Below are 12,884 nucleotides of genomic sequence, written 5' to 3'. Positions count from 1 at the left end.
GATATTTGCATGCCCATGTTTATTGCAGCGTTATTCACAATAGTCAAGTGGTGGAAACAAACCAAGAGTCCATTGACAGGTGAAGGATAAGCAAAAGGTGGTCTAGACGTACAATGGAATATTATTCAGCCTTAAAGAGGAAGAAAATTGTGATACATGTTACAACATGGATGGACCTTGAGGACACTGTGTTCAGAGAAAGAAGCCAGTCCCAGAAAGAGAAATACTATGTGATTTCACTTATGTGAGGCACTGAGAGCAGCCAGATTCCTAGAGGCAGAAAGTAAGAGGGTGAGTGTCAGGGGCTGAGGGAAGGGATGGGGAGTTAGTGTTTAACAGGCATCTAGTTTCAGTTTGGGAAGATGAAAAGTTCTGGAGTTGGATGGTGGTGAATGCACTTAATGCCACTGAGTTATACACCTTGTACTTAATGCCACTGAGTTATACACCTAAAGATGGTTAAAATGGCAAATTTTGTGTTAGGTGTATTTTACCACAAGGGAGGGAACTCTAGGTCAGTCACTAGAAAGCCTTTCAAATGCTTCCTGAAGGTTATGCCCTTAGAGCGAAGCCACCAAGCAGAGGTGTATGCGTCATACAATGGTAACAGTAATCACAACATCGAAGGGGAGAGAATTGTCATCAAATGGGAACAAATGGTGACGTCTGTGTCCTTAATACTTTCCCCTTTTTTCTCCCCATTTCCCAGCTAGTCTGTAATAAGGTTTAATAGCTTGAGTGCTAAAAGTAATATTTAATAACTAGAGCGGAATGGGGGATTATTTTATAAAATACGCAAAACCTCAAATCCAAAACACAATAAATAATAAAAAGACCAACTGCCACCTCTAAAAAGAGAAAAACGGTGAAAAACACACCAAGAGGTCCTTCCATTTTTATCTCAGGTCATGATCTCATGGTTCTGTGCTGACAGCTCAGAGCCTGGAGCCTGCTTTGAATTTTGTGTCTCCCTCTCTCTCTGCCCCTCTCCCACTCACGCTCTGTCTCTGTCTCTCAAAAATGAATAAACACCAGAAAAAATTTAAAAATATTTGTGTAGATATAGAAAATAATCAGGGAAGACACATACCTAATGAATAATAGTTGTTAGTTTGGGGAAGTGTGATAGTCTGGGGATGGGGGAGAGGGTGATTTTTCACTTTATAAACTTGTGTTATTATTCTTATTTTTTTTAATTTGGAGAGAGAGAGAGAAAGAGGAAAACAGAAGGAGCGAGAGAATCTTGTGGAGTCAGACGTGGGGCTTGATCCCACTACCTTGGGATCCTGACATGAGTCAAAGTAAGAGTGGATGCTTAACCGACTGAGCCGCCCAGGAGCCCCCAGACTTGTGCTATTATCTTAATATGTTATGGCTGTGCTGCTTCTGTAACACAAAACAGCACAGAATCATCTCAAACACCTGTTTTCTTTCCTCTGCTTTGGCTCTGACTGGTGTTGCTCCCTGGGATGGCCTCACAACCCCAGTCAGAGAGCCTAGAGAAAACCTTATTAGAGCTCTCCTTTTCCTGATCTCTTCAGGGCCTCCCCAGTCCCTAACCAATGTCAAGGACAAGGCCTGGGTGTGGTGCCGACACACCTGCCTCTCCCTTGCTGTGCCGCCCTAAGGAGGTGGATTAGTTTCTCTGAACCCTGACTCCTCACCAGTAAAACATGAGCATACCTTGCGGGGTTGTTTTACGGATACTATGGGGAAGGCAAACGTTCCTTAGTCCTGGGAGAGCCCGCCTAGGAGGAGACATTCTTCTAATTCTATTTTAGCCCATGGGGTTTCAGACAGAGCCCCCCAGTCCTTCTCTACTCCTAGAGGTGGGCAAGCTGTCTGCCCTTCCTGTCCTTCCTTCCCACACATCCCCTAAGGCTGTCAGGATCTTGTAGGAGTGCCAGGGGGATACATCTGACTCCTTAGTGGGTACTTTCCATATTTCTCCCCACACTGCCCCCAACCAGTCAGGGTCCCCCACAGATCATCCCTCCTGAGGGTCAGGGGAAATTGAGGGTCAGGCAGGGACAGGGGTCTCATTTCCTGGGGCTTGGGGAGAACCGGATGGCTCCCTCTGGTATGCAGGCTAGAGCTGGGGGTGGGGAGAGACTTCCTTCTTGAAGAGGGGACTTGCCAGCTGCCTCCTTCGGCTGTCCCATCTGTCCCCCACACTGAAGGGCTCCCTCAGGGACTCTGGGAAAACGCTGGTCCTCTCCTTCACCCCACCCCTCCCGCCCGGGTTTGGCTGTCCTGATTTGGGGCATGGGGCTGTGATACAGGCTTCCCGGGCTTTGAGGGGATGCTGGGATGGGGGCATTTTTACCCAAACCCACATCACACTACACCACCGCTGATACCACTGTATCGGTTTTCGATGCCACACAGCAAATCACTGCAAACTCCACAGCTTCAGACCATGCCCATGGTGCAGAAGCCCAGGCATGGCTTCTGGGTCCCACTAGGCTGCCCTCAGAGCATTGACCAGGCCTGGGTTCTCAGCTGAGGTTTGACCGGGGAAGGGTCTGCTCTACCAACCTCCCTGCCCTGCAGCTGCTGCTTCCAAGCCAGCAACATACAGAGACTCCACGGAGAGTGCCAACACAAGGGAGTTTTATATAATGTCCCACAATCCTGGGAATGATGTCTTAGCACCTTTGCTGGGGATTCTTTCACACGAATATATGAAGTATATACAATGCCATCATATAAATAAAACACTATGTATGTGCCAATCCTCCTGTTTTCAATTATAAAGAGGACACAGACTAGTGGTTCTCACCCCACGCCGTGCACGTGGGTTTCTTCGGGCACACAAGTCTAGAAGTAGAACTGCTGAGTCAAGGGACTTAGCACCTTCCCATCTACAAGATAAGGGTAAAGAATTTTCCAAACCGGCCATCCCAGTTTACGTTCTCCATCAGCAGGGTAAGGGTATTCTGGGGGCTCCGCATCCTTGCCAACACTTGGCAATGTCAAACTTTTACATGTTTACCAGCTTGTTGGGTGTGAAATGGAATATCATTGTTGTAGAGAGATCATTCTAGAACATACCGTCGGTCACATTCTCCCTGTGCTTCAAATCCTCCCAAGGGCTTGCCAACTCGGGACCTGATCCAAATTTTTGGGTCTGGCATCTGAGCCTTGCATGACCTTTGTACCCCCCTCCCACCACCACCCTCAATAGCTCCCACCCCATCACTGCCTTCCTCAGTCCCAGGTCCAACAAACTACAGACAAGGCTCTCCCACCACGCAAAGTTTTGCACCCACTTCTCCCTCTGTGTGAACCGCCCCCACTGATGTTTCAAAGCTCCTGCTTTATTAAGAAATAAATAACCAAAGAGGCCACCTGTATGTTTTTGAACATTCGCAAACGTTAAAGAAACAAATGCCATAGGCACGCTAAACATACAAATGCAATATAACCATACTGTTCAAATGATGCCTTCAGGGTTCAGAGCAGAGTTCTTCACCTCAATACCTCGGACACCGGGAACTGGATCATTATTTGTGGTGGAAGTTTGTGTCTTGTACATCGTAGGATGCTCAGTGGCACCCCTGACCTCACCCCATAAGATGCCAATGGCAGCCCTATCCCCTTCCCTTGTCATGGCAAGTAAAATGTCATTGTCCCCTGGGGAGGGAAGGTTGACCCTGTTGAGAATACTGATTTAGGAGGAGAGTCACTCAGTAGTCTGAAAGTGCAGCAGCCCCATGGTGCACACCTTCTTCCCACCTATTTTTTCCACGAATGAGCAATTTATATCCTTTGGAAAGGACATCCAATGTCTAAATCTGAGGACCTTCACATATGTGAGGCCACAATCCAAGGTAAGTATCACCTCTGTCAATAGACCCTGCTGGAACTATCCTCTTTAGCACTGCCCACGTGTCACCTCCTCTGACTGGCCTTCCCAGATGTCCTCAGACAAGTGTCACCTCTCTGCATTCATGTGTTTGTCTCTGCTCCTTTCCCACAGCCTTGGGTTGGGAGGGACCTCTGTAGGTGGCAGGAAAAGGTTGACACAACTGAATTCAGCGCTGTTTCCAGCTTGCACCCACACCAGCCCAGGGAAGATTCATAGATTCAAATTGCGAACTGCATAGACATCACATAGGCCCTTCTCTAGCTGACCCAGTGAAACCCAGATGTATGCTGGGATCCCAGTGAGCAGGCCTGGAGAGGGGCATGGGGAGGTCTGGGCAAAGAAGAAGGAAACAGTTCTGACCAGAGATGTGGGCCAGGCCTCCCCAGTGCGGGTGGGCAGGGGCACCTTTGGAGACACCATACCCCAATGCACTGAAGGGCTGTGTGCACAAGAGGACATTTGTGTTTGTGTGTACAGGCACACACATACATGTGGGGGCATGGGTCCCTGACATGCATGTGGAAGTGGGGGAGGTGGCTATTGACCTGTCCTTTCTGAAAGAGAAACCTTGTCACTTTAAGCCCTCCTCCTGCTTTTTCTTCATGGCATCTATCACTACCTGACATGATACTGTGCTTATTTATGATCAGTTTACGTGTCCCTCCCACGCTGTCATCTCCATGAGGGCAAGGCCTTGGCTGGTGTGTTCACTGTTACACATACCTGGAGCACCCAGAAGAGTGGCTGGCTCATAGTGCATGTGTGCATAGGTGCTCAAGAAACATGGGATGAGTGGGTGGATGGATGGATGGATGGATAAGTGGGTGGATGGATGGAATGATAGGTAGATAAGTGGGTAAATGGATGGATAGGTGGGTGAATGGATGGGTGGATGGATGGATGGATAGATCAGTGGGTGGGTGGATGGATGGATGGGTGAATAGATGGATGAATGGGTGGATGGATGGATGGATAAGTGGGTGGGTGGATGGATGGATAGGTGACTGGATGGATGGATGGATAGGCAGGTGGATGGATGGATAGATAGGTGGGTGGATGGATGGATAGATGGGTGAATAGATGGATGAATGGGTGGGTGGATGGATGGGTGGATAGATGGACGGATGGATGGATGGATGGATAGGTGGGTGGGTGGATGGATGGATACATGAATGGATGGATGGATGGATAGATGGATAGGTAGGTGGGTAGAAGATTACATGAGTGGGTGGGTAGATGGGTGGCTCGATGAGTAGATGGAACGGATGAGTGGGTAGGTAGGTGGATGGACGGATGGATGGGCAAGGAGGTGGGTAGGTGAGTGGGTGATTGTGGTAGGAATGTGTACATACACGTGTAGGCCTTGCCTCTGAAAGATACTTCAGGCTTCTCTGTTCTTTCTTTACTCTTTCCAGAAAGCCCCACCTCCCAGAAGTTGCAGAGGTCCAGGGGTGTGTATATAGGCAATGGGGGTTGAATCCTCTTGGAGGCTTAGGACAAGCGGTTGGACGTGGGATCAGGGCTCTGCCCAGAGTTGCTCCATGTGGGTGTGGGCCGAGGACTAGGGTACTATGGGTGCAGAGAGGACAGTAGCCGCCCTAAGAGGCTGGTGCACTTTGGAACTTGGGGAGGAGGGAGTCCCACAAATGATGCCTTTGCCCAGGCAGTAGCCCTCCACTGGAGGCTAGATCTGAGCTTCCAGAGACCACATGAGCCACCACTAGGAAGGGGGTTACTTGGGTAGGGGTTGAGGGGATCCAGTGGGACCCCATGGGCCAGGAAGGTTGAAGCAGAAACTTTTCCTGGACGTCCTGGTGAGGGAAAGCAGGTCTGAGCCACATCTATGTCAGGACCCAAGCTGAGATCGTTCTGTTACCTCTGGAGAAGAAGCGAGGCCCCCTTTCCCATGCCTCCCTGTCTGGCACTGGGCATTCGCTGTCTCTTCTACCTGTCTAGTACCCACCACCTCACCAGCTCTCCTTGATCTCCCAATTTATATGCTCATCTGCTCTTCTACACATCCTTCCACAGACCTGTCCAACTACTCTTCCCTTCACCCGTCTGTCTGTCATCCCTTCCATTTGTCTATCTACCCATGATCAACATTGCCATTGTTAGGCTACCAAATCCATATATGCAGCCTTTCCTCTGTTTGAAGCTGTCCTCACAGCAATCCTATGAGGTAATGCTATTTTTAATTCCCATTTTTCAGATGAGATGGAGAAAGTGAGACACAGAGAGGTTATGTGACTTCCCCAAGAACACACAGCTGGTAAATGGCAGAGCTGTCTGACCTGACAGACTGAGCTCTGAACCTCCCAGTTTTCTGGTCAGCCATCCATCCACCCTCATAGCTGTCCATCATTCAGTCCCTTCACTCACCTGTCACTGTCCATCCAGTGACCCATCCGTAGCTGTCACCCATCCATCCTGAAGGTAATGCAGTTAGAGAACCAGGGGCCCTGAGGGGAGAGAAGGCCCGGACTGCCCATCTGGCTGGGCTGGGGTGGACTGCGGGGGTGGGGTGGGCTGCCTTGGGAATTAGCCGAGTGACTGCCAGGATCATCTAATTAGGAACGCTAGTGATAAGCAGATAGGATCGAGGGTGATTAGAATCCTTTTAAAAAGCCACTCCATTAATTACAGAGACAGAGAGGGGCCTCTGGCTGCTCAGAATACCAATTGGCTGCCTCATCGGTCTCCATCAGCTCGCCCTGGGGAGAGTTCCTGGGAAGCTGTGTGACCTTGGGTGTGCCCTGCCCTCTCTGGGCCTCCCTGTGCGCTGGATCAGGCTCTGCCTGATATCACCTGGTCATCCAACATCCTCTCTCTCTTCCCAGGTTCTGGGGGCAGGCTTTAGGGTGGGCCTCAGACTGGAGACACAGGACATCAGAGGCTGCAAGCCAGAGAGGTTAGCCTCGCTCCCCAGAAAGGGAAGAGTTTCCCCACCCCACTGGCCAATGAGGACAGCAAGGCTCAGAGAAGGTGAGTGAGCAAACAGCTCATGGGAGCCAAGAGTGTGGGAGCCTGAGCTAAAGCCAGGCCTGCACATCCCTGTTGGTCCCAGAGGCTTCTGCTGCTAACACTTTTGGTCTTGGGATTTCAGAGGACACCAGTCAGAACCATTTTCAGCAGGGAACATCACCTCTGCAAGCTGCCAAATTCCACGCTCTCGTCTGTGGGAAGCTTACCGCACCTTGCCCTTGGTAAACTGGAGAGGGCCCCCCCATCTTCAGGGCTCCTTTGCCAGCTGGAGTATGCCTTTCCCCTAAGTCCTACCAAGTGGCCTAGGGGTCAGCCCTGGGAGTCTCCAGCCCTGTCTCCATCCCCACTGCCTCCTACCAACAAACCACCCCATGGTGAGCCTCAGGTTCAGCACAGGACCCGGGGTCAAAGCAGTGCAAAGATCTTGCTGGGGGAGCTCCAGCACCAGCAGTGGCTGGTTCAGAAAGTTCCTTTCTGGAAAGACATTGCAGGCCAGCTCAAATCTCAGGAAAGGCAGGCAGAGGGGAGCCGGGGTGAGGGGGAGGCATCTCATTGTCCTGGGTCCCTTGTCTCTTAACTTGCTGTAACCACCCACACACTGTCCTGATTATACTGTTATGGGACCCTCAGGCTTCTCCTGCTGTGTTGCCATGGTCGCCAACTCCCTGACCAATGTTACATTACCCCATTACCGTCACATAAACATCACCATCCCGATGTCCACCATCTACTTCCCTCTTCTCCACCATCACCACCACCATCAGCACCATCATGACTGTCTCAGCCTCAACCAGTATCATCAGCGATCACATCACATCACTGTCATCACCCTCCCACCACCATAACCACGGCCACACCCCGCCCCTCTGCCACCACCTCCATCACCTCCATAACCACCCATCTTTACCTCAACAGTCTTCCCATGACCTTGACCACCAAGAGGCCCTGCCTCCCCATCACCACCACTGCCAGCATTCCCACTGTCACTGTTGTTCATCTCAACTGTTGTCACCATTGCCATGACAACTGTGCCTACCATCGTTGCCACTACCATCACTGTCATCGCCACCACCAGCATCACTGCCAGTTTCACCTTGGCCAATGTCCCCACTGCCGCCTCCCTCCTCATTCCTACTGTCACTGTCTCCTCTATCACCTCCACCGCCCGCACCACCTTCGCCTGAGCCGCCGTCACCATGACCGCACACACAGCTACTGACTATCAGGCATGAAGACACTTGATGCGAGTTTTCACTACCACAGGACAACTTGGGTGCACAAAGATCAGGGAAACAAGTCATCACTGATGGTCTTGATCTGCTGCTCCAAAGTGAGCAGATCTCAAGAGTTTGCTTGGAAGCTTCTGGAAGCTTCCAGAAAGCTCCCATGAGTGTCTCATGCAGCAGGCGTTTCTCAGAGGATTGCCCAGAAGTTGCTGCAAACCTCCAGTTGTCATCTGCCCGCCATGGCCTCTCTCTGTTCCACTTTCCATGTCTTATGCACCGACAGTCTCCACCCTGGGACCACATGGGGAAGGGGAGTCTGCGAAATCTTCCCTAATTCTCTGGGATGCCGCAGCAATGCTGAGTTAGCTTCAGAAAAATCAGGACTCTGCGTGGGACGCACTGCCGCCTGCATTGGCACCATGGCTGGAGCACATTGTGACTCCCACCTTTGCCAGCAAGCCCTTGTCACTGTCACAGGTCCTGTTGTGTCAAGCAGCACCAGGGCCACCCTCACCGCCACCTCCACCCCTCACGACCGGCAGTGGTGTACCACAGGTAGCCCACTTTCTGCGAAAAGTGTGCCTCCCCAGCTGTTGCTTGAGACTTGCAGAACTTTCCTGAAGTAACTGTGTTCTCTGCACCCCCAACACTGGCCCTGGCCATGTGGCATGTGCCAGGGTGACGAACATCCCATCCCAGGAGAAGTTTCCAGAGCACTCCACCTGTTTTCCAGCTCTTACTCCTCCCCCCGCCCCCCGTCATGAGAATGACATGCTCCAGACTGGAGCCCTTCCTCGTCTGGGATCCCGAAAGAGAAGACGTGTGAGCTGGAGTCCCAGCAGCTGACCTCTGGGTGCCGACGACTGAGGAGGGAAAGGCCTAAATGTGTGTTGCGAGGCTCTGGGATGCTGGGGTGATTAGCGAAGCCAAGCCATACACCTTCCTCCACTTCCTCCACTCTACTGCCTTCATCACCATCAGCATCACCAACGTCACCACCTCCGGGACCCCTGTTGCCACGACCGACCCCCCCACCCCATAGTAGCCTTTCCATCCCCTTGCCATCACACCTCCACTGCCACTATCAACACCATTTCTGCCACCACTGGTCCCTGTGACCATTCACATTGTCCACTGTCACCACGTTACCTCTCTGCTGCAAGCATGACTACTGTCACCACCCTTGTCCTTCCTTCTGGGCTCACTGTCACCACCACCAGCACCTTGTAGGTTGTTGTCAACCCCACTGTCACCACCCACTGCCTCTCACCCTCACCACTGCCTCCACACCAGAAATGCTACCCGAATCACCTCTACCGTGTTAATGCTGCCTTATTCACCACCGCACGCACTCTTCACTGTCACTGTCCCCATAGTTGTCACAGAGAATCGTGCAGGCAGGCAGCTTTCCCCAGCTCCAATGGGCAGGCCTGTCCTGTAGAGAACAGACTGTACCTACAGTGACAGAAATACAGTCACAAAAGCACAGAAATATTTTCATCTGTCGCTACATCCAGTGGACTTCTTCTCCGCTGTTTAACTCCTCTACCGAGTGACATGTGTCAGGCGTCAGCCCATGTGGGTGGACGGACACAGGGCACAGAGGCCAAGTTCTGCTCCTGGGAGGTGTGTGGGAGTAACAGCATCTCTCGCTCTAGGTCAAGCTTGCAAAGTGTCCCCAGATTCTGCCTTCCACCTCCTGGCATCTGGGGTTGGCCAGGACCTGCTGTCCCCTGCTAGGTGCCAGGAACCCAGCACCAACGAACAAACGATGAGCGGAAGGAAGGGAGACAGAGAGAGAGAACACAGACAGGGGTAAGGGGTAAGGACTAGAGAAAGGAAGCTGGTGGGAAGGGATGGAAGGAGAGAAGGAAGAGGAATGCCTTCTTAGGTAAGACTTAGTTGTCCCAACAGCTCTCTCTTCGTTGATGTGCTTACGAGGTCGTTTAGTCTGTGTTCCATCTAAGGGGAAGGGAGGAAGAGATGTCAATCAGTATAGTTCCTACTATTTTTTTTAAAAAAATTTATAATGCTTTATTTATTTTTGAGCGAGAGAGACACAGTGTGAGCAGGGGAAGGGCAGAGAGAGAAGGAGACACAGAATCTGAAAACAAGCTCCAGGCTCTGAGATGTCAGCACAGAGCCTGACGCAGGGCTCAAACCCATAAACCGCGAGTTCATGACCTGAGCCAAACCCGGATGCTCAACTGACTGAGCTACCCAGGCACCCCTAGTTCCTACTATTTCTAAGTACTATCCCCATGGCAGCAAGAATTAAGGAAATGTAACTGCCTAGGAAGCTGGGGGCTACCTTCCTCACCTTGCTCACTGTCCCAGGCTGCCAGGGAAGATCACTGCAGACCAGGTGACTTCAAACAACACAGGGGCACCTGGGTGGGTTGGTCGGTGAAGCTTCTGACTCTTGGTTTCAGCTCAGCTCATGATCTCACGGTTGGGGAGTTTGAGCCCTGTGTTGGGGTCTATGCTGATGGTGCAGAGCCTTCTTGGGATTCTGTGTCTCCGTCTCACTCTCTGTCCCTCTCCCACTCACGCTGTCTCTGTCTCTCTCTCAAACAAACAAACAAACAAAAACAAAAAACAAAAACTACCCAAAACAACAAAAATGTAACCTCTCACAGTTCTGGAGGCTGGAAATCCAAGAGCAGGCTCTTCCACCCTCCAGGGTCTGGTGACTGAGGGCTCTCCCCTGTGCTGCATTGCTGTCCCTCTCTGCGCGTCTCTGTAAGGACACTATAATCCAAGATGTTCTAATCTCAAACTCCTAATTTAATGACACCTGCAAAGACCTCTCCTCCAAATAAGACCACCTTCATGGGTTCTAGCTCTTAGGACAGGGACATAGCATTTGGGGAGGCCACCATCTGACCCACGACGCTCATGACTGATCCCGATTTCTCTTCCAGAATTGTGTGGAATGTTTCTTTTCATTTGCTGTCCTCACACAGCCCTATGTTTGCAGCGTGCTCTCACCCTCACTGACTTGCTGTGTGCCCCTGAGTCCATCCTGCATATCTCTGAGCCACATTCACTAAACAGTTACTGCTTGCCAGGCACAGAACATCCCTGCCTTTGTGGGGCTTACCTCTGAGGATTAAGGGGGTACAAGAAGAATGAATTCCTGCTCCCGCCTCCCTGCCCGATCCCCTGCTTCAAACCCCTCACTCCCTCCTAACAACCCGGCCCGCGGGCTCAGTGTGCATGTCCCAGAAAGGCCTTTCTGCCTCTCCCTGACCATGGTCGCCTACCTGCATGGCTTGCCTTGGCCCTTCCTATGGCCAATCCTGCCCCTGCTCCTTGGCTCCCAGGAACTCAGTTAACAGGCCCAGCACCACCAAACTCCAAATTCCAGGCCCACCAAGGTGCCCACTTCTTTGGCAAGGGCAGGCCAGGTCCGGGGTGGGGGGTGGAGGGAGGGATCAGCTGCCCAGGGTTTGATGTCACAAAGAGCCCAGCCTCTGCTCTGCAAGGGGGCCTGCCCCACTGCAGCAGTGTCCCCCTCCCCCCACCCCTGTCCACGGAGGAGCCCACCTGTCCCTGAGAGCTGGTACTATGAAAGGGTAAGCTCACTGGGCAGAGCCACGCCTGGAGCCAGCAGATCCCAGCCAGATCCCCGTCGAGGGACCCACACCAGCTGTTGCCTCCTCTGAGACCATCTCTGCCACCCAGGCCACAGGTGCCCGCTTCCTCCCTGCCTCCCCTCAGCATGGCCAACTACTACGAGGTGCTGGGGGTGCAGCCGAGCGCCTCCCCGGAGGCCATCAAGAAAGCCTACCGCAAGCTGGCCCTGCGCTGGCACCCAGACAAGAACCCCGAAAACAAGGAGGAGGCTGAGAAGAAGTTCAAGCAGGTGTCTGAGGCCTACGAGGTCCTGTCCGACTCCAAGAAGCGCTCCGTGTATGACCACGCGGGCTGCGACAGCTGGCGGGCCAGCGGTGGGGCCAGCACCCCCTACAACAGCCCCTTCGACACCGGCTATACCTTCCGTAACCCTGAAGACATCTTCCGCGAGTTCTTCGGTGGCCTGGACCCCTTCTCGTTCGACTTCTGGGACGCTCCCTTCCACAGCGACCACATGGGCTGGGGCCACGGCCTGAGGGGGGCCTTCCCAGCTGGCTTCGGCGAGTTCCCGGCCTTCATGGAAGCCTTCTCGTCCTTTGACACCCTGAGCCGGGGGGGCGGCGCCAGCCGCACCTCCTTCTCATCCACCTCCTTCGGGGGCTCCAGTGGCTCGGGGTTCAAGTCGGTGATGTCGTCCACTGAGGTGGTCAACGGACACAAGGTCACGACCAAGCGCATCGTGGAGAACGGGCAGGAACGCGTGGAGGTGGAGGAGGACGGGCAGCTCAAGTCGGTGACCATCAATGGCAAGGAGCAGCTCAAGCACGTGGACAACAAGTGAGCGCCTGGCCGCCCATTCCACACGGCTGCCACTCGGGCTGCAAGCACGGCTGATGCTTAATAAACGTGCCAAGTGAGTTCATGGAAATCGCTCATCCACATGTGTATGGGGGTCTGGGTGCTGCCTCCACATGCCAGCTGCATGTGTGAGAGGGGGGTGGTCCTGCAGGTGGTTTGTGACCCCTCTCATCTGTGTCATCTGCTTTGGTGAATGCTGTGACTGGCAGTTTGCCTCAGCCGAGCCCTGCGAAGCTGAGCCCGCCGTTGGCTCTCTGATGGGGCTGCATCCTCCTCCCAGGGCCTCCAGCCCCTGCACCCCTTTTTGGTTTCACCTCCCAGCAACCATCCCTCTCTAAGCTCCAGACATACTGGCCTCCTCTCTA

At 52.7% G+C, this 12,884-nt stretch overlaps 1 protein-coding gene and 1 long non-coding RNA gene across 3 annotated transcripts; one reads left to right on the top strand and one right to left on the bottom strand.

The window, feature by feature from the left end:
• Positions 1-11,499, bottom strand: LOC115275425. Of its 2 annotated transcripts, XR_003901557.1 has the most exons (5): positions 11,349-11,499; positions 10,720-10,833; positions 10,021-10,044; positions 6,254-6,333; positions 1-130 (listed from the first exon to the last, which is right to left on the bottom strand). It is a non-coding gene; the product is annotated as an uncharacterized LOC115275425 (long non-coding RNA). The 2 variants fall into 2 exon arrangements; XR_003901558.1 differs by lacking the exon at positions 10,720-10,833.
• An 83-nt stretch (positions 11,500-11,582) lies between these two features.
• Positions 11,583-12,589, top strand: DNAJB8 (DnaJ heat shock protein family (Hsp40) member B8). Its single transcript, XM_029919176.1, has one exon. The coding sequence runs from the start codon at positions 11,807-11,809 to the stop codon at positions 12,500-12,502; it is 696 nt and encodes a 231-aa protein (XP_029775036.1). The 5' UTR covers positions 11,583-11,806; the 3' UTR covers positions 12,503-12,589.
• The last annotated feature ends 295 nt before the right edge of the window (positions 12,590-12,884 follow it).

Source organism: Suricata suricatta, chromosome 12 (assembly GCF_006229205.1).
Source record: "Suricata suricatta isolate VVHF042 chromosome 12, meerkat_22Aug2017_6uvM2_HiC, whole genome shotgun sequence".
Classification (NCBI taxonomy): Eukaryota; Metazoa; Chordata; class Mammalia; order Carnivora; family Herpestidae; genus Suricata; species Suricata suricatta.
This window is presented reverse-complemented; position numbering and strand designations above follow the sequence as displayed.

Excerpts from the sequence above, each read along its gene's own strand:
- DNAJB8 (XM_029919176.1), top strand. The coding sequence starts at position 11,807 with ATGGCCAACTACTACGAGGTGCTGGGGGTGCAGCCGAGCGCCTCCCCG.